A 20,077-nucleotide genomic window follows, 5' to 3' on the forward strand; every position below is an offset into this window, starting at 1 on the left:
AGGCTAACCCATCCCCCCACCCCCTCCCCTCTAGAACCCTCAGTTTGTTTTTCAGAGTCCATCGTCTCTCATGGTTCGTCTCCCCCTCTGACTTACTCCCCTTTATTCTTCCCCTCCTGCTATCTTCTTTTTCTTTTTTCTTAACATATGTTGCATTATTTGTTTCAGAAGTACAGATCTGTGATTCAACAGTCTTGCACAATTCACAGCGCTCACCGTAGCACATACCCTACCCAATGTCTATCACCCAGCCACCCGAGAGTCAGTGATCTTAATCCAAATCAGAGGTTGGCAAATTTTTGCTGCTAAGACTGGTTCTTACATTTTTGAAGGATTGTTCCCCAAAAAGGGAGAAGAATTTGCAACAGAAACCGTATGTGGCCTGTAAATATACTACCTGGCCCTTTACAGGAGAAGTTTGCCATCCCTGATCTAAATGAATATAACTTAAATTCTTGGCATGTGCTTTTTTTCCTTTTGGAAATGTTTTTATAAGACTCATTTTTGAATAACATTTGAAAATAAAAATGTCATTGTTTTCTACAGAGAAGATGGCGAATTAGAAGATGGTGAAATAGATGATGCAGGACTTGAAGAAACACAAGAACAGGAAGCAAAAGAGGATGAAAAACAGAAAAATGAAAAAGCCTATAGAAAATCAAGGAAAAAACACAAGAAAGAAAGAGAGAAGAAAAAATCCAAAAGGAGAAAACGTGAAAAACATAAGGTTAGTTAGAATCTACTTTGAATTCTTTTAGTAAATTTGTATGAAATATAAAATACTGAAAATTAGAAAGTATAAATTATTGCTTATTTTATTATAAAACTTATTGTTTAGAGGGGTGCCTTGGTGTCTCAATCGGTTAAGTGTGTGACTGGATTTCAGCTCAGGTCACGATCTTGGGGCGTGAGATTGAGCCCTGTGTCAGACTCCTCACTGAGCATGAAGCCTGCTTAAGATTCTCTCTCTCCCTCTGCCCTTCCACCCTGGGTGGCTCAGTTTGTTAATCTACAATTTGTTGATTAGATATTTTTATTTATGTGATTAATAAATTTCTGAACATAAAAATTATATGAATTATCTCAAAGATTTAAAAATTAATCAAGATAACTTTTAATGCAAGTTAAAATAAATCTTTTTTTTAAATTGTATTTATTTATTTGTCAGAGAGAGAGCACAAGCAGGGGGAGCTGTAGGCAGAGGGAGAAGCAGGCTCCTGGCTGAGCAAGGACCCCGACGCAGGACTCGATTCCCAAGCCCTGATATCATGACCTGAGCCGAAGGCAGACGTTTAACTGACTGAGCCATCCGGGCATCCCTAAAATAAATCTTTTTAACTAATGGAATTATATGCAAGAATGATAACAGGTTAAGGAAAGTTTTATTCTCTCTGATATAGATTAGCAGCATTGGCATTGTCTATTTATTCATTCATATGTATTTTCATGTGCTTGCTATGGAAATCTCTGTGCTCTATGCTAGGGTTATAGTAATGAGTGAAACAGTCTCTAACAGAGATTACATTGAAATGGGAAAGAGAAGGCAATAAACAAATGAAAAACAAATGTCACCAAGAAAAAAGAGTAGGGTACTGCATAGAGAATAATGTAGTTTGGGATAGGGAAGAAGGGACATCTCTCTGACAGAACTCAGGGAAAAGTTGGCATCTATGGTGGGGTAGTTTTTGAAACTCCCTGAAACTCCCCTGTAAAAATAGAGCAATAAGGATAGCAAAATCAAAAATTCATTGGCAACATCTACCAAAAAATGAAGTAACAAGTTATTCCCACAAACCTTAAAAACACAAAGGGATAAGGCCAAACCACAGACAGCACCAAGACCTGTATAGGATCAGCAGCTATGCATACTTAGGCAGAGGAAAGGTAATGGGACTTCCAGAAAACAAATTGCCAACAGGTACTCCTCTCAAATAGAGGAGTCCTCACTCCATTTGGAAAGACCATGGGCCAAACTGAGAACAGCAGCAGAAAGTGAGAGGGGACTTTACTAGTTTCAATTCACATGTGAATGTAAGGTGACCACATGAATTTGGATTGTGCTTGAATGGTCTGGGCCTGATGAACTCCTGATACTAATCAACCAAATCCCTCTTCTCAGACAGAGTCCAACACTGAGAATATAACTGCTATCATTAGAATCTAAACGGAGGGGCACCTGGGTGGCTCAGTCGTTAAGCGTCTGCCTTCGGCTCAGGTCATGATCCCAGGGTCCTGAGATCGAGCCCCACATCGGGCTCCCTCCTCGGTGGGAAGCCTGCTTCTCCCTCTCCCACTCCCTCTGCTTGTGTTCCTACTCTCGCTGTCTCTGTCTCTGTCAAATAAATAAATAAAATCTTTAAAAAAAAAATCTAAACTGAGAGGACAAGCATAGTAGTGCTGGGTAAGGAAAGAAATAGATTTAAAAATGAGGGAAGGGAGCAAGTGAAGCATATTTGAGAAGATACATGACCATATTTATTAATACTTCATGCAAACAATGGAAGAAATAACCCTAGAAAACAAGATAGGACCATGATCACATTCCACGTAAGTTATTATTAAAAAAAAAAAAAAAAAAGAGGGGCACCTGGGTGGCTCAGTCAGATAAGCATCTCCCTTTGGCTTGGGTCATGATCTCCAGGTCTTAGGATCAAGCCCTGAGCAGACTCCCTGCTCAGCGGGGAGCCTGCTTCTCCCTCTCCCTCTGCCCCTCCAGCCTGTTTGTGCTCTCTCTTGCTCTATCTCAAAGAAATAAAAAAAAATCTTCAAAAAAAAAATTTTTAAAGAGAGGATAATATTATTCCAGAAGAGAAATAATTCCCACAAAACATATAAAATATCTAACCTAATATTTCAAAATGATAAAAAATTTTAAGAAAGTAATATAAGCTATGATCAAACAGCATAAATACAGTTTTGTAGGAAATATCCTTTGGTCATCTAGCCAAAAAGACCAAGTCCCTTATTTTATATAAAAATTTTTGATATTAAATATTTTATGCCAGAAGATAATGGAATGACATATTTTTTTAAAGATTTGATTTGAGAGAGAGAGAGTAGAGCAAGAGAGAGAGCACAGGTTGGGGGAGGAGCAGAGGGAGAGGGAGAAGCAGACTCTCCCACTGAGCAGGGAGCCCTACATGGGGCTTGATCCCAGGACCCTGGGATCATGGCCTGAGCCAAGGGCAGATGCTTAACAGACTGAGCCACCCAGGTGCCCCTGGAATGACATATTTAAATAAGATGTGGGCCAAGAATTTTATATCCAGCTAAATACTGACCTTCTGATATAAAGTTGTCAAAAATACATATATGATAGAACTCAGGAAGTATTGTTATCATGAGCCTTCCTGTAGACTCTACCAGAGAACAAGTTTAGATAACCAAAATGACTAGTTGAGAGAGAGGCATCTATATACACATACATACTTCCTTGTAAAACTAAGACTAAATGATGGACATAAGAGGAGAGTGTATTATGTATCTGAACATTACAACTATAAAAAATACCAGGAAAAAAAAAATACCAGGAAAAGCAGGAGAGTATATGGCAAGCAGGATAAGCTTACTGATTGCCTTATAGTTATTAACTCAGAGTAAAAGGATGTTGCTTCGCCTTGTTATCCTGGGAATGAAAAAGAAAGGTTACTGCTGAACTTCAGTATTGGTCCTGTTAGTAAAGAAATAGTATGCAAAGAAGGGACAGGGACCAAGGTTATTGGAAAAAGGTTGTACGAAAGAAATAATGGAGGGACACCTGGGTGGCTCAGTTGGTTAAGCATCTGACTCTTTTTTTTAAAGATTTTATTTATTTGTCAGAGAGAGAGAGACTGAGCAAGCAGGGGGAGGGGCAGGCAGAGGAAGAAGCAGGCTTCCTGCCCTGCTGAGCAAGGCCCCCAGTGTGAGACTCAATCCCAGGACCCTGGGATCATAACCTAAGCTGAAGGCAGATGTTTAATTGACTGAGCCACGCAGGCATCCCGAGTGTCCAACTCTTGATCTCAGCTCAGGTCTTGATCTCAGGGTCGTGAGTTCAAACCCCGTGTTGGGTTCCACTCTGGGAATGGAGTCTATTTATAAATAGATAGAAAGATACATACATACATACATAAATGCAAACCTTTCTAAATAACAAAAGGTATACTTCCCAACAATGCAAAATCCAACTCTAAGCTGTGTATAATAGAAAGATTTAAAAAATGGGTAAAGCTATGCAGGCAAATGCAAAGAAAGAAAAGGCAGAAGTCATAATGTTGTGGGGCACCTGGGTGGCTCAGATGGTTAAGCATCTGCCTTCGGCTCAGGTCATGATCTTGGGGACATGGGATTGAGCCCTCCGTTGGGCTCCCTGCTCAGCGGGGAGTCTACTTATCCCTCTCCCTCTGCCCTTACCCCCTGCTCATGCTCTCTTTCTGTCTCTCTCTCTCTCAAACAAATAAATAAAATCTTTAAAAAAAAAGTCATAATGTTGATATCTGAAAAAGTCAAAATTAGGTCAAAATGGCATTGAAAGAAACAAGGGTATTTTATGATGTTAAAGGCTATAATTCACAATGAAGTATAAATTATTACTATTTTATATCCCCCAAAACAGCAGCTTTTGTAAAGCAAGAACTATAGGAACTGCAAGAAGAAATAGGAATACACTAATAACAGGAGATATACCAATATGCCTCTCTTAACCCAAAGAGATCAATCAAGTGGATGAAAAGGTGGTTAGGATATTAAAGAGAGATTATGTAGTGAGCTCTGAATCCTGAAAATACATCTTTCCCTTATCTTTACGGCCATACAGTAGGCCTTATAAGCTCTAATTACTTTGATAGAGTGGAAGAGCAATGTCAAACTACAATACAATAAAATTACATATTACTAATAAAGTCAAAAAACAAAATGTCTTTTTGCTTTGTAATTCAAATACCTGCTATAAATAGCCTGTGGAACACAGGGGAAACATTCAAACTGCAAAATTTCGTGAAAATAATGGTAAAATCTTGATGTGTAAGTACCAACAGAATATAGCTGAAGCAGTTGTCAGGAGAAAAATTAGAGTATTTCAGTCTTTATTACTGCTATTATTGCTAGGCTAGAAAAGTAGCCGATCAAAACAAAAACAAAAAGGAAGGACTTTTAATTAAGTTACAAGCAGGGGGCGCCTGGGTGGCTCAGTTGGTTAAGCGACTGCCTTCGGCTCAGGTCGTGGTCCTGGAGTCCCGGGATCAAGTCCCGCATCAGGCTCCCTGCTCAGCAGGGAGTCTGCCTCTCCCTCTGACCCTCTTCCCTCTCGTGCTCTCTATCTCTCATTCTCTCTCTCTCAAATAAATAAATAAAATCTTAAAAAAAAAGGAAAGGGAAAAGCAAAAATAAAATTTGATATGTTGAAGCTAAGAACTTTCAAAACCGTCAAGTCCCATCTCCTTTTTAACAGCCTTTTCTTTGTCTTTTTTGGCAGATATATACCTTCAGCATTTTTCTTGGAAATCTTAACTAGATCACTTAGTTCACTAGACACATTTTCTAGTTTCCATGTTACTGAATGTAGCTGTTTTTGTTCAACTTTCTGCCACTGCATAATGAGGATTTCCATTTTTCCGGTTTTAATAAGATATCCCACTTTCCTTTAAGTTGCCTCAAAGTTCAGCATTTTACTAACAATAATTCAAGGTAACTTATTTATTTATTTATTTATTTATTTTAAAGATTTTATTTGGCGAGAGAGAGACAGCGCGAGCAGGAACACAAGCAGGGGGAGTGGGAGAGGGAGAAGCAGGCTTCCCGCCGATCAGGGAGCCCGATGCGGGGCTTGATCCCAGGACCCTGGGACCATGACCTGAGCCAAAGGCAGATGCTTAATGACTGAGCCACCCAGGCACCCCTATTTATTTATTTAAAGATTTATGTATTTGAGAGAGACAGTGCACGATTTGGGGGAGGGGCAAAGGGAGAGAGAGAATCCCAGGGCTCGATCTCATGACCTATGAAATCATGACCCGAGAGGAAACCAAGAGTTGGTTGTCTAACCCATTTTTTTAATTATTATTTTTTGTATCTCTACACCCAATGTGGGGCTTGAATCTTGACCTGGAGATTAAGAGTTGCATACTCCACCAACTGAGCTAGCCAGGCACCCCTCATTTGAGGTAGTTTAGACTCACAAATACTCTCCTTAAAGTTCTTCCAGTTCCTATCCACTGCCTGTTTCCAAAACCCCTCCTACCTTTTAGATATTTCTTGTGGAAGCACAGCATTTCCAGACACCAGAATCTTATTAGTTGACTGTTGCTGCACAACCTTAACCCAAACTTAGAAACGTAAAAGAATAAAGATTTATTTCCCAGTTTTTGTGGGTCAGGAATATGGGTGCAGCTTAACGAGGTGATTCCGGCTCAGCTTTTCTCATGGGATTGCAGTCATCTCAAAGCTTGACTGAGGCAGGATTCTTTTCCATGTTCACTCACATGGCTCTTGGCAGGCCTCAGTTCCTCACCGTGTGGACATCTCTACAGACTGCCTCAGTGTCCTCATGATGTTATCTGGCTTCCCCCAAAGCAGGGGAACCATAAGTGAGAGAGAACAAGAGAAAGCACCCAAGATGAAAGCTCTAGTCTTTTTTATAACCTAATCTCAGAAGTGATATACCATCTCTTCTGACCTATTTACTAGCTATTTTTAGTATAGTCCAATTGCTAATTTCAGGTTAATAATTACTCCTTTTTTTTTTAAGATTGAGTTAATTAATTTATTTCAGATAGAAAGAGCCCATACAAGAGCAGGGCGAGGGGCAGAGGGAGAGACAGAATCTCAAGCCGACTCCTTGCTGAGCACAGAGCCCCATATGGAGCTCGATCTCACAACCCTGAGATCATGACCTGAGCCAAAAAACCAAGAGTCGGACGCTTAGCCGACTGAGCCACCCAGGTGCCCTGTTACACATATATATTTTTTGATAATAGTCTTTTTTTTTTTTTAAGATTTTATTTATTTGACACAGAGAGATATAGCGAGAGAGGGAACACAAGCAGAGGGAGCGGGAGAGGGAAAAGCAGGCCAGGGAGCCCGATGTAGGGCTCGATCCCAGGACGCTGGGATCATGACCTGAGCCAAAGGCAGATACTTAACGACTGAGCCACCCAGGCGTCCCGATAATAGTCTTAATGGCTTCTTAAAGCCTATATATTTTTTTAGCCTCACTATTTTTGGAGTAGTGTGAAGAAACTTCTCCCTTAAGCAGAAACTTCTCTTCTCTGGTGGTTTTTCCTGAAGCAGTTCAGTGTCTTCATTTGAGCTCTTCTTAATCAAGTCTTCTCCCTTTAGTGATCTTCAAGTGGAAAGTTTTCCTTTGAGCTGGAGCTGACTTCTGCTAGAGACTTAGCAAACTTGGCTTCTGAATGGACAATGTTTAGGGGTGCCTGGCCAGCTCAGTTGGTAGTCATGAGTTCAAGCCCTGCGTTGGGCTTGGAGCCTACTTAAAAAAAGAAAAAAGAAATGGGAAATATTTATTTCAAACCCTGACCAACAAATGTTAGATAAATAAGTTTGAAGCATTTCATAGCATAATTATAAAAATATTTCTTTGTATCACCTATCAAATCAGCAAAAATAACACCACCACAAAACTAAACATGAAAACATTTAAGAACAAGTGGAGGAAAATTTGTCTTTCTTAAAAGAGCCTTTAAGAATGGAGGAAAACATCCTTCTACTGTGAATTATCAGTGAAAATATCAGAGTTCAATTTAGCTCAGCAAATTTTTACTGAGTCAGTATTTTCACTGATAAGAACTTTAAGAAGTCTTTAAAAAGAGTGCTTAACCTGAGAAGGTAATTATTTTGACTCAATGGAGATATGGTGACTTTTTTTTAAGAAGTACACTCATACTTTAAAAAGCTTACTCTTTTTTTTTTTTTAAGATTTTATTTATTTATTTGACAGAGACACAGAGAGAGAGGGAACAAAAGCAGGGGGAGTGGGAGAGGGAGAAGCAGGCTCCCCACTGAGCAGTGAGCCCGATGTAGGGCTTGATCCCAGGACCCTGGGATCATGACCTGAGCCGAAGGCAGACGCTGAACCGACTGAGCCACTCAGGTGCCCCTAAAAAGCTTACTCTTAATATTTGCTAATCATTATCAGTTACTTGTGGTTTCTATTTCACTTTTTTTCAATTTCGTGAGTTGGATTTATTTCATATTTATAATTTGGTATGTTTGGGTATCTTTTAGCTTTAGGGTACTTATTATGCAAAAGAATAAGAATTCTAAAGCCATTTTAGGTAAAAATAATTCATACTTATGTTCTGTAATCCTCTTCGAAGACATAATTTTATTGTTTTAAGATTAACTTAAATCTAAGATCACTTTCAAGCATAGAAGGGCACAAATCCTTGGACCACAGGGATGATGAGAATACTGCCATTAAATCCTTAAGAAAAGGAGAAGATAAACTTTTCCTCAAAATTTTAGAGAAGTTGAGGTGTGGTGGCCTTTGGAGCAAAGATTTTTTTGGTTAATACTTCAGAACCTACTAGGATAATATAGTCTACTTGTTGGCACTTCTGACTGAAACAAGCCTATCTAATTACTAGTTAAATTTTTTTCCTTTTGCAAGTGTAACTATTTGTTTTTTCCTTTCTTTTAGTATAATTCTCCATCTAGTGATGATAGTTCAGACTACAGCCTTGATTCAGATGTTGAACATACAGAAAGTTCCCACAAAAAAAGAGCTGGTTTCTACAGGGATTATGACATTCCATTTTCTCAGGTATTGCCTTTTTAAAACAATTGTGATCAAATATACACAGCCTAAAATTTACCATTTTAACCATTTTTCAATGTACAATTCAAAGTGGCATTAAGTATATTCACAGTGTTGTGCAACCATCACCACTGTCCTTTTCCAGAACTTTTTCATCATCCCAAACAGAACCTGTGTACCCATTAAATGATAACAACTCACTTCCCCTCCCCACCAGCCCCTGGTGACCACTATTCTACTTTGTCTCTATGATTTTGCCTACTCTCTAGGCATATAGGTGGAATAATACTGTGTTTGTCTTTTTCTGTCTGGCTTATTTCATTTATCATAATTTTTTGAAGGTTCATATAACATTTATCAGAATTTCATTCCTTTTTAAGGCTGGATAATATTCCATTGTATGTATATACCATATTTTGTATGATCCTCTGTTGTTGGACAGATGGATTGCTTCCACCTTTTGGCTGTTGTGATAATGCTGCTTATGAACATGGGTGGGTGATATTTCTTCAAGACCCTGCTTTCAGTTCCTTGGAACATATACCTAAGAGTGGAATTGCTGGATCATATAGTAATTCTGTGTTTAATTTTCTGAGGAACTGCCAAAATGGTTCCCATAATGGCTGCACCATTTTATATTCCCACCACAATACATGAGGTTTTCCAGTTTCTCCACATCCTTGCCAAACTTGTTATTTTCTGGGGCTTTTTTGCTTTATTTTGCTTTGGGTTTTATTTTTTTTTTTATAATAGCCTTCCTAATATGTGTGAAATGACCTCTCACTGTGGTTTTGAGGTATTGCCTTTTTTTTTTTTAAGATTTTATTTATTTGAGAGAGAGAGAGAGAGTGAGAGAGCACAAGCAGGGCATGGGGGCGGGAAGGGTAGAGGGAGAAGCAGACTCCCTACTGAGCAGGGAGCCAACTTGGGACTGATCCCAGGACCTGAGCTGAAGGCAGATGCTTAACTGACTGAGCCGCCCAGGCACCCCTGAGGTATTGCCTTTTAAGGGGAAAAATGAAAATTTCAGTTTTATTCTTTGCCTTCTGATATTTTGAAAAAGTGTTTTATATTTTTCAATATAGAAAAAGACATGCAGATGTATGCTATAAATTTTAAATCTTTGAAAATCGTACATCATATATTAGATTGCTAGGGCTATCATAACAAAATACTACAGACTAGTGGTTTAAACAACAAAAGTTTATTTTCTAGTAGTCTGGAGGCTTTAAGTGCAGAACAAGATGCCAGCAGGGTTGGTAGCCTCTGAGGACCATAAGGGAAAGATCATTTTAGCCCTTTCTCCCTGGCTTGTAGCTCGCTACTGTCTTGCTGCTGTGTCCTCAAATGGTCATTCTGCTGTGCATGTCTACCCCCAGGGTCTCTCTGTGTGTCCAAATTTCCTCTTATAAGGACATCAGTCAGATTAGATCAAGGCCCACCCTAGTGACCTCATTTTAACTTAATTACCTCTTTAAAGGCCCTATCTCCAAATATAGTCACATTCTGAGGTATTGGGGGTTAGGGCTTTCACATAAGAATTTTGTGACATCTACCTCTTTAAGTGCAAAAAATTATTTGAAGTGTTTTAAATAGAAAAAAAATTAAAAGAACATGATATACTTTATATCTTTCTCAGGCATGTTGTATTATATGAACAGTCTTCAGTGTAAATAGTATTTTGTGCTAGAAAAATCTTGATGCTCTCAGGAACACTGGGGAGTATTCAGATCAATGTGCACCTATCTGAAAAACTGCACACTTTCTGAGTTCTGGTTTCTGCCATTCTGTCAATATGCTTGTCTACAGAGTTACATTCTTTTTCCTAATTTGATGTTCCTAATCTCTTGTGAGCTCAGAAAACAAAATACTCTGTGTGTTAGAGTTTTCATTGCCTTCTGTTTCTCTATTGTCTTCTTTATAGTTGAAGTTGCTCAGTAAGTAATTATTGAATAAATGAAGTTTATTATAATATCTTCTATTAAATTTTGAAATAATTTTATCGAGTTAGGTGAACGTATCTGTATATTCAGTGTGTCTGCTGATTTTGGAGTAAATGGAGCTGCCATTTCTCAGAACATTGTCATAGTTATTCAATACTAATGACAAAATTTTTAAATATATCAAACATTGATTTGGTACCTAAATTTCATCATTTGCAGGTAGATTTATGTTTTAGAAATAATCAAAAGTTGTTTAGAGACTATTCCAAACAATGAAAAAATGCTCAGAATGATTGTTACTGTTTCAGATAGCAAAGCATTTGAAAATATCAAATAATGAGATTTATAAGGCTCTTGATTCATAAGCTGTCACTAAAAGTTATCCCAGAAAAGGAGGTATACAATATTTTAAAACAGTGGCAGAAGTATTTTAATAAATATATAGCCTTCTATGGGGGCTACTCTGAAGGACAAAATAAATTTATATGTATAGACAACATTACATTTGTTTTAACTGACTCATATTTTCTTAAACATTATAGTTATTTGTTGTCATTAAACTATTATATATCTCTACAAATACAGTGTAATTATTTTTGTTTCAAAAATTCAGTTAAATTAAGAAAAGAAAAAGGATGGTATTTTATATTTACCCACAATTTTACTTCCAGTGCTCTTGTTCCTTTGTGTAGATCTGAATTTCAATCTGGTATCATTTTTTTAAAATTTTATTTTATTATGTTATGTTAGTCACCATACATTACTTCATTAGTTTCTGACAGATCTTTTTTTTTTAAGATTTTATTTATTTATTTGAGAGAGAGAGTGAGAGAGAGCATGAGAGGAAAGAGGGTCAGAGGGAGAAGCAGACTCCCTGCTGAGCAGGGAGCCCGCTGTGGGACTCGATCCCGGGACTCCATCCCGGGACTCCAGGATCATGACCTGAGCCAAAGGCAGTCGCTTAACCATCTGAGCCACCCAGGCGCCCCTACTTCATTAGTTTTTGATGTAGTGTTCCATGATTCATCGTGTATAATACCCAGTGCTCCTTTCAGTACGTGCCCTCTTTTTCTTTTTTTAAATTCAATTTTATTGTGTTATGTTAGTCACCATACATCATTAGGTTTTTTTAAATTTTTTTATTGTTATGTTAATCATCATATATTACATCATTAGTTTTTGATGTAGTGCTCCACGATTCATTGTTTTCATATAACACCCAGTGCTCCATGCAGTACGTGCCCTCCTTAATACCCATCACCGGGCTAACCAGTCCCCCCTCCCCCCTCCCCTCTAAAACCCTGTTTGTTTCTCAGAGCCCACAGTCTCTCATAGTTCATCTCTCCCTCCGATTTCCCCCTCTTCATTTTCCCTTCCTTCTCCTAATGTCCTCCCTGCTATTCCTTATGTTCCACAGATAAGTGAAACTATATGATAATTGACTTTCTCTGCTGGACTTATTTCACTTAGCATAATCTTCTCCAGTCCCATCCATGTTGATGTAAAAGTTGGGTATTCATCCTTTCTGATGGCTGAGTGATAGTGCATTGTATCTATGGACCACATCTGCTTTATCCATTCATCTGTTGAAGGGCATCTCGGCTCTTTCCACAGTTCGGCTATTGCGGACATTGCTGCTATGAACATTGGGGTACATGTGGCCCTTCTTTCACTACATCTGTGTCTTTGGGGTAAATACCCAGGAGTGCAATTGCTGGGTCATAGGGTAGCTCTATTTTTAATTTTTTGAGGAACCTCCACACTGTTTTCCAAAGTGGCTCTACCAGCTTGCATTTCCACCAACAGTGTAAGAGGGTTCCCCTTTCTCACAACCTCTCTAACATTTGTTGTTTCTTGCCCTGTCAATTTTTGCCATTCTAACTGGTGTAAGGTGGTATCTCAGTGTGGTTTTAATTTGAATTTCCCTGATGGCTGATGATGAACATTTTTTCATGTGTCTGTTAGCCATTTATATGTCTTCTTCAGAGAAGTGTCTGTTCATGTCTTCTGCCCATTTTTTGACTTGATTATTTGTTTTTTCGGTGTTGAGTTTGAGAAGTTCTTTATAGATCTTGGATACCAGCCGCTTGTCTGTAGTATCATTTGCAAAAATCTTCTCCCATTTCGTGGGTTGCCTTTTTGTTTTGTTGACTGTTTCCTTTGCTGTGCAGAAGCTTTTTATCTTGATGAAGTCCCAAAAGTTCATTTTTGCTTTTGTTTCACTAGGTTTTGGAGATGTATCTTGAAAGAAGTTGCTGTGGCCTATGTCAAAGAGGTTATTGCCTATGTTCTCCTCTAGGATTTTGATGGATTCCTGTCTCACATTGAGGTCTTACATCCATTTTGAGTTTATCTTTGTGTATGGTGTTAGAGAATGGTCGAGTTTCATTCTTCTGCATGTGGCTGTCCAGTTTTCCCAGCACCATTTATTGAAGAGACTGTTTTTTTTTCCATTGGACATTCTTTCCTACTTTGTCAAAGATTATTTGACCATAGAGTTGAGGGTCCATATCTGGGCCCTCTATTCTGCTCCATTGGTCTATACGTCTGTTTTTGTGCCAGTACCATGCTGTCTTGCTGATCACTTTTTGTAATATAGCTTGAAGTCGGGCAACGTGATGCCCCCAGCTTTGTTTTTCTTTTTCATCATCTCCTTGGCGATTCAGGGTCTTTTCTGATTCCATACAAATTTTAATACCCATCACCAGGCTAACCCATCCCCCCACCCCCCTCCCCTCTAGAGCCCTCAGTTTGTTTCTCGGAGTCTATAGTCTCTCATGGTTCGTCTCCCCCTCCGATTTCCCTCCGTTCATTTTGCCCTTCCTACTATCTTCTTTTTTTTTTTTTCACCTAAAGTACTTTGTCGTTATTTAGCATTGTTTGTGGTGCAGTTTCACTGTCAATAAAATCTCTTAGCTTTTATATATTGGTTTCACTGTTACTTTAATAATTTTGTTGTAATGGCTTGTAAAAAGTTCTAAGAATAGTGCAAAGAACTCCTGTATATCTTTCACCCAGATTCCCAGAATGTTAACATTTTACTGCATATGCTTTGTTTTCTCCTTTACCTTTCTTCTCTCCTCTTCTCTTTAGAGGATCTAATTTGTCATTAAACCCATCTACTAAGTTCTTAATTCCAGTGTTTGTATTTTTCAGATCTAGAAATTTGATTTTTTTTCAAATCTTTAATTTTATAGTTCCCAGTTCACTGCTAAAATTCTCATGTCTTTTTTTTTTTTTAAGATTTTATTTCTTTATTTGACAGAGAGACTCAGCAAGAGAGGGAATACAAGCAGGGGGAGAGGGACAGGGAGAAGCAGGCTTCCTGCCGAGCAGGGAGCCCAATGCTGGGCTCAATCCCAGGACCCTGGGATCATGACCTGAGCCAAAGGCAGACGCTTAACAACTGAGCCACCCAGGTGCCCCTCTCATGTCATTTACTTGAAAATAACAAGCGCAGATATTTTAAAATCTGTGTTACATGCATTTCAGTGTCTGGAGTCTGTTTCTATTACTAGTTGCTTTTAGCTGTTCGTCATGCTGATCTTATCTCCTCATATGACTAGCTTTTTTGTTCGCTTTTGTATTGTGTGCTGAGCATTGTGTTTGCAAAATACGGTGCATTTGGTAGAAATAATTTGAGGCCTGAGATGATATTAATTTCCTTCAGAGAGGATTTTTATTTGCTCCTGAAAAATTTTTAGTGACCCTTACAAACTTTGTTCCAACTTCAGGGTTTGAAACTCTTCTTAGCCACCCAGATGATAGATTGGACTATAGTCTCTGACCCACATTTTGAGATTGACCCAAAACTGGTGGGTGGGGGTTACTAATAAGGCTTCTATTTTTTCTAGACTCTGGATTTCTCCTTTTGTTCCCATAGATTAAAGGGGTAGTCAGAAGTGCTCTTGAACCTTTCAGCTGATTTTTCATGTTGGGCTGATGCTTTTAGAGCAAAAACCGCTCCAGACGCTGCTCATTTCTCATGATTTTCATCTACTCCATGGATATTAATGGTCCAGTAATCCCTCACACGTTTGATAGCTCTCTGATGTTTACAGTGGATTAAAAAAAATATTGTCTGTCTTTTCTACATTTTTTAGGAGGAGAACTGACCTGAATTATTTAGTCTGCTAGGAGAAAAAGTTCAGTACCATTTCCTCCACATATGTTTTAGAGTTGACTCACTGAAATTAGAAAGTACCCTAAGTACCTCCTAAAAATTCTGTTTTCCTAGATAACAAATGCCTGCTATATAACTTCTATAATTTAGGCCAAAAATAGAATATAGAATTAACATCTAGCTATTAAATTTGAGGAGTTAGTATATCTTCCCTTTTCCTTATCCTTGTTCAAGGCCTCCCATTCCCTTATTTCATGTTTACAGTGATTGTTGTGGGACCAGTTTCCATTTTACAGAAAGCCAGTCTGCTCTACAGACATTCTAGCCAAGAATATAGCCTCATAATCAGTCAGCAGAGTGATTGGAGAAACTGTATCCTAAGTGTAGAACTTATAGGCTTTTTCATTTCTGTTATCTTCTTGCAGGAAGGCTTTAAAAAAATACTTGCTAGATCCTTGCTGATGAATGCATTTTGTTTGTTCCAAATGATGAGCATGTGAAGCATACAGAGATACTCACCTAGAGAACTGGGGCTGCTCCTGTAATGTCATCCATTTAGTGCTTCGTGGAGCACTAGCACTGCATGGGTGATGCCCAGACCCAAACATTAGAGTCTTTCACTGCAGAAGGAGCCCTGGGATGGGGGGCAGGTTTGCATCATTAGAGGGCTATTAGGAGTATTTGCAGTTGGGAAAACTAGCTAGGGGTGTATATAGAAAGTTTAGGGATAATTCTATTTTAAAAAGTAGGAATATGGAGATTATTTTTGTAAAAGCTGTGAAAAATCAGAGAATTAAATTAATATTAAGGATTAAAAGTTTTTGGGGCACCTGGGTGGGTCAGTTGGTTAAGCGTCTGCCTTCAGCTCAGGTCATGATCCCGGGATCCTGGGATTGAGCCCCGCATCGGGCTCTCTGCTTGGCCAGGAGCCTGCTTCTCCCTCTCCTTCTGCCTACCGCTCTGCCTACTTGTGCTCTCTCTGTGTCAAATAAATAAATAAAATCTTAAAAAGAATAATTAAAAGTTTTTGGGGCACATGGATGGCTCAGTCAGTTAAGCATCCGACTCTTGATCTCAGCTTGGGTCTTGCTCCTCAGGGTTGTGAGTTTAAGCCCCCCATTGGGCTCTGTGCTGGGTGTGGAGCCTGCTTAAAAAAAAAAAAGACTTAAAAGTTTTTATAACAAGCATCTAATCTGCAGAGAAAAATTCATACTCTTTAAAGAGTACTCTTTAGTCATAGAGTATTGAAATATATCATTGAAGAATTAATAGAATCACATTTTTTTGGATGATTTGCTTTTTGTTGTTGAGTTGATAAGTTCTTTGTATATTTTGGATACTGACCCTTTATCAAATATGTCATTTGCAAATATCTTCTCCCATTCAGTAGGTTGTCTTTTTAGTTTTGTTAGTTGTTTCCTTTGCTGAGCAGAAGCTTTTTATTTTGATGTAGTCCCAACAGTTTATTCTTGCTTTTGTTTCCCCTACTTCAAGAGACACATCTAGAAAGATGTTACAGCCAGTGTCGAAGAAATTACTACCTGTGCTCTTTTTTAGGATTTTTATGGTTTTATGGTTTCAGGTCTCACAATTAGGTCCTTAATCCATTTGAGTTTGTTTTTGTGTATGGTGTAAGAAAGTGGTCCAATTTCAGTCTTTTGCGTGTATCTGTCCAAATTTCCCAACACCATTTGTCCTGTCCCAGGACCCTGGGATCATGACCTGAGTTGAAGGCAGACGCTTAACTAACTGAGCCACCCAGGTGCCCCAAGACTGTCTTTTTCCCATTGCATATGCTTGTCTTTTTGTCAAAGATTAATTGACCATATAATTGTGGGGCTATTTCTGGGCTTTCTATTATGTTCCATTGATCTATATGTCTGTTTTTGTGCTAGTACTATACTGTTTTGATTACTACAGCTTTGTAATATGACTGGAAGTCTGGAATTGTGATACCTCAGTTTTGTTTTGGTTTTTTTTTCAAAATTGTTTTGGCCTACTCGAAGTCTTTTATGGTTCCATACAAATTTTAGGATTGTTTATTCTAGTTCTGTAAAAAATGCTCTTGGTATTTTGATAGGGATTGCATTAAATCTATAGATTGCTTTAGGTAGGATAAACATTTTAATGATACTTGTTTTTCCAATCCATGAGCATGGAATGTCTTTCCATTTGTTTGTGTCATCTTCAATTTATTTTTTTTAAGATGTTATTTATTTATTTATTTCAGAGAGGGAGAGAGCGAGAAAGTGCAAGCATGAGTGGGGGGGGAAGCAGACTCCCCGCTGAACAGAGAGCCCGATGTGGGGCTTGATCCCACCTGAACTGAAGACAGACACTTAACCGACAGCCACTCAGGCATCCCTCATCTTCAGTTTCAGTTTCTTTCATCAATGTTTTATAGTTTTCAGAGTACAGATTTTTCACCTCTTTGGTTAAGTTTATTCCTAGGTATTTTATTATTTTTAGTGCAATTGTAAATGGGATTGTTTTCTTAATTTCTCTTTCTGCTGCTTCATTATTAGTGTATAGAAATGCAACAGATTTCTGTACATTGATTTTGTAGGCTCTGTGACCTTAATGAATTCATTCATCAATTCTAGTAGTTTTTTGGTAGAGTCATTAGAGTTTTCTATATATAGTATCGTGTCATCTGGAAATAGTGAAAATTTTACTTCTTCCTTACCAATTTGGGTGCCTTTTATTCCTTTCTCTTGTTTGATTGCTGTGGCTAGGATTTCCAGTACTGTGTTGAATAAAAGAGGTGAGAATCGACATCCTTGTCTTATTCCTGACCTTAGGGGGAAAGCTCTGTTTTTCCCTTGAGGATGTTAGCTGTGGGTTTTTCATATAAGGCCTTTATTATGTTGAGGTATATTCCTTCTAAACCTACTTTGTTGAGGATTTTTATCATGAATGGATGTACTTTGTTAAATGCTTTTTCTTCTTCTATTGAAATGCTCATATGGTTTTTATCCTTTCTCTTATTGATATGATGTATCACAGTGATTGATTTGTGATTATTGAATCACCCTTGCAGCCCAAGAATAAATCCCACTTGAATGTCATGAGTGATATTTTTAATGTATTGTTGGATTCAGTTTGCTAATATTTTGTTGAGGATTTTTGCATAAATATTCATCAGAGATATTGGCCTGTAGTTCTCTTTTTTGGTGGTGTTTGATCTGATTTTGGAATCAGGATAATGCTGGCCTCATAGAATGAATTTGGAAGTTTTTCTTCCTCTTCTATTTTTTGGAAAAGTTTGAGAAGAATAGGTATTAACTCTTCTTTAAATGTTTGGTAGAATTCACCTGTGAAACCATCTGGATCCTGGGCTTTTGTTTATTGGGAGTTTTTGGATTAATGAGTCAATTTCATTGCTAATAATAAGTCTGTTCAAATTTTTCTATTTCTTCCTGATCAGTTTTGGTAGGTTATGTGTTTCTAGGAATTTATCCATTTCTTCTAGGTTGTCCAGTTAGTTGGCATATTTTTCATAATATTTATTCTCTTACAGTCTGTTGTGTTTCTGTGGTATTGGTTGTTATTTCTCCTCTTTTGTTTCTGATTTTGTTTATTTGAATCTTTTTTTTTTTTAATGAGTTTGACTAGAGATTTAATCAATTTTGTTGTCTTTTCAAAGAACCAGTTCCTGGTTTCACTGATCTGTTCTATTGCTTTTTTAGTTTCCTATATCATTTATTTCTCCTCTAATCTTTATTATTTCCCTCCTTCTTTTGATTTTTGGTTTTATTTGTTCTTTTTCTAACTCCTTTAGGTATAAGGTGAGGTTATTGAGTTTTTTGTTTTGTTTTGTTTTGCATCTTGAAGTAGACTTGTATTGCTAGAAACTTCCCTCTTAGAACTGTTTTTGCTGCATCCCAAAGATTTTGGACCATTGTGTTTTCATTTTCAATTGTCTCCATGTATTTTTTTGATTTCTTCTTTGATTTCTTGGATGACCCACTCATTGTTTAATAGCATCTTATTTAACCTCCATGTATTTGTGCTCTTTCCAGATTTTTTCTAATGATTGATTTCTAGTTTCATAATGTATTATGGTCAGAAAAGATGCATGGTATAACTTCAGTCTTTTTGAATTTGTTGAGACTTGTTTTGTGAGCTAATATGTGATCTATTCTGGAGAGTGTTCCATGTGCACTTGAAAAGAATGTGTATTCTGTTTTAGGATGGAATGTTCTGAATATATCTATTAAATCCATCTGGTCTAGCATGTCATGGAATCACATTTTTTAATAAGAGGCAAAGTCAACATCATTCAACTAATTAATTAATCTTCACCTTAATCTAAGTAATTATTTTTATTTTATTTTCATAGTTTTTTATTAAAAATGTCAAACACTGCCTTTTGGCTACAATTATAAATCCCTTTCTGAATTTCTGAAGTGCTAGATGAGAATAGTTGATTTTAAAAACAACAAACAACAAAAAAAATTTCTAAAACACTGCTCAAGGGACACCTGGGTGGCTCAGTCAGTTGGGCACCTGCCTTAGGCTCAGGTCATGATCCCAGGGTCCTGGGATCAAGCCCCACATCGGGCTCCCTGCTCAGTGGGGAGCCTGCTTCTCCCTCTGCCTCTGCTGCTCCCCCTGTTTGGGCTCTCTCTCTCTCTGACAAATAAATAAATGAAATCTTTAAAAAAAAAAAAAACACTGCTCAAAATAAGTCAGAAGCCTAATACAATATCTTTAAAATTTTAAATTGATGAGCTAATTGATTTTCTTGGTATGTTTAGTTAAGTGTTTTTTTCTCTATTTTATAATTACTGAAAAGATCTTAATATTTCCCTGCATTTTATTAAAAACTCATAGTCTCATGTTGGTAATCTGCCAGGGCAGACAGTATTTTTATATTGTATTTAAAATGTGCTAAGCTGAAAATGAGTCATGGTCTGGGTTTTGCTAGATCTTTAAACTGTAATTAGGTGCATTTTTTTCTTTCTTTCTTTTAAAAACATTTGACAGAAGATATGACCGAACTAATACAAATATTTTAGTGAATAGAGATGGAATTGAATACTATCATTAAATAAAATTGTAGGACTAGGGGTGCCTGTATGGTTCAGTTGGTTAAGTGTCCGGGTCCTGATCTCAGGGTTGTGAGTTCAAGCCCCGCGTTTGGTTCCATGCTACTTTAAAAAAAAAATTGTAGGACTAAAGTATATTCTTAGTTTTCATATGTTTTAGTAAAATAAATTATTAATAAGATTAATAATGTATAGTATAATAAATATT

General features: G+C 37.6%; 1 protein-coding gene across 2 annotated transcripts in view; it reads left to right on the top strand.

Annotated features, from left to right (window-relative positions):
- Positions 1–20,077, top strand: part of ZC3H6 (zinc finger CCCH-type containing 6) — a 65,158-nt gene that overhangs the window by 26,895 nt on the left and 18,186 nt on the right. For both annotated transcript variants that reach the window (XM_073897398.1, XM_025868193.2), the window contains exons 2-3: positions 547–727; positions 8,636–8,758. In XM_073897398.1, the coding sequence (XP_073753499.1) occupies positions 547–727; positions 8,636–8,758 (304 nt within the window). The remainder of the gene's footprint in view (positions 1–546; positions 728–8,635; positions 8,759–20,077) is intronic.

This window comes from Callorhinus ursinus, unplaced genomic scaffold, assembly GCF_003265705.2.
Source record: "Callorhinus ursinus isolate GAN/ISIS: 27379988/994484 unplaced genomic scaffold, GSC_fseal_2.0 scaffold10, whole genome shotgun sequence".
NCBI lineage: Eukaryota > Metazoa > Chordata > Mammalia > Carnivora > Otariidae > Callorhinus > Callorhinus ursinus.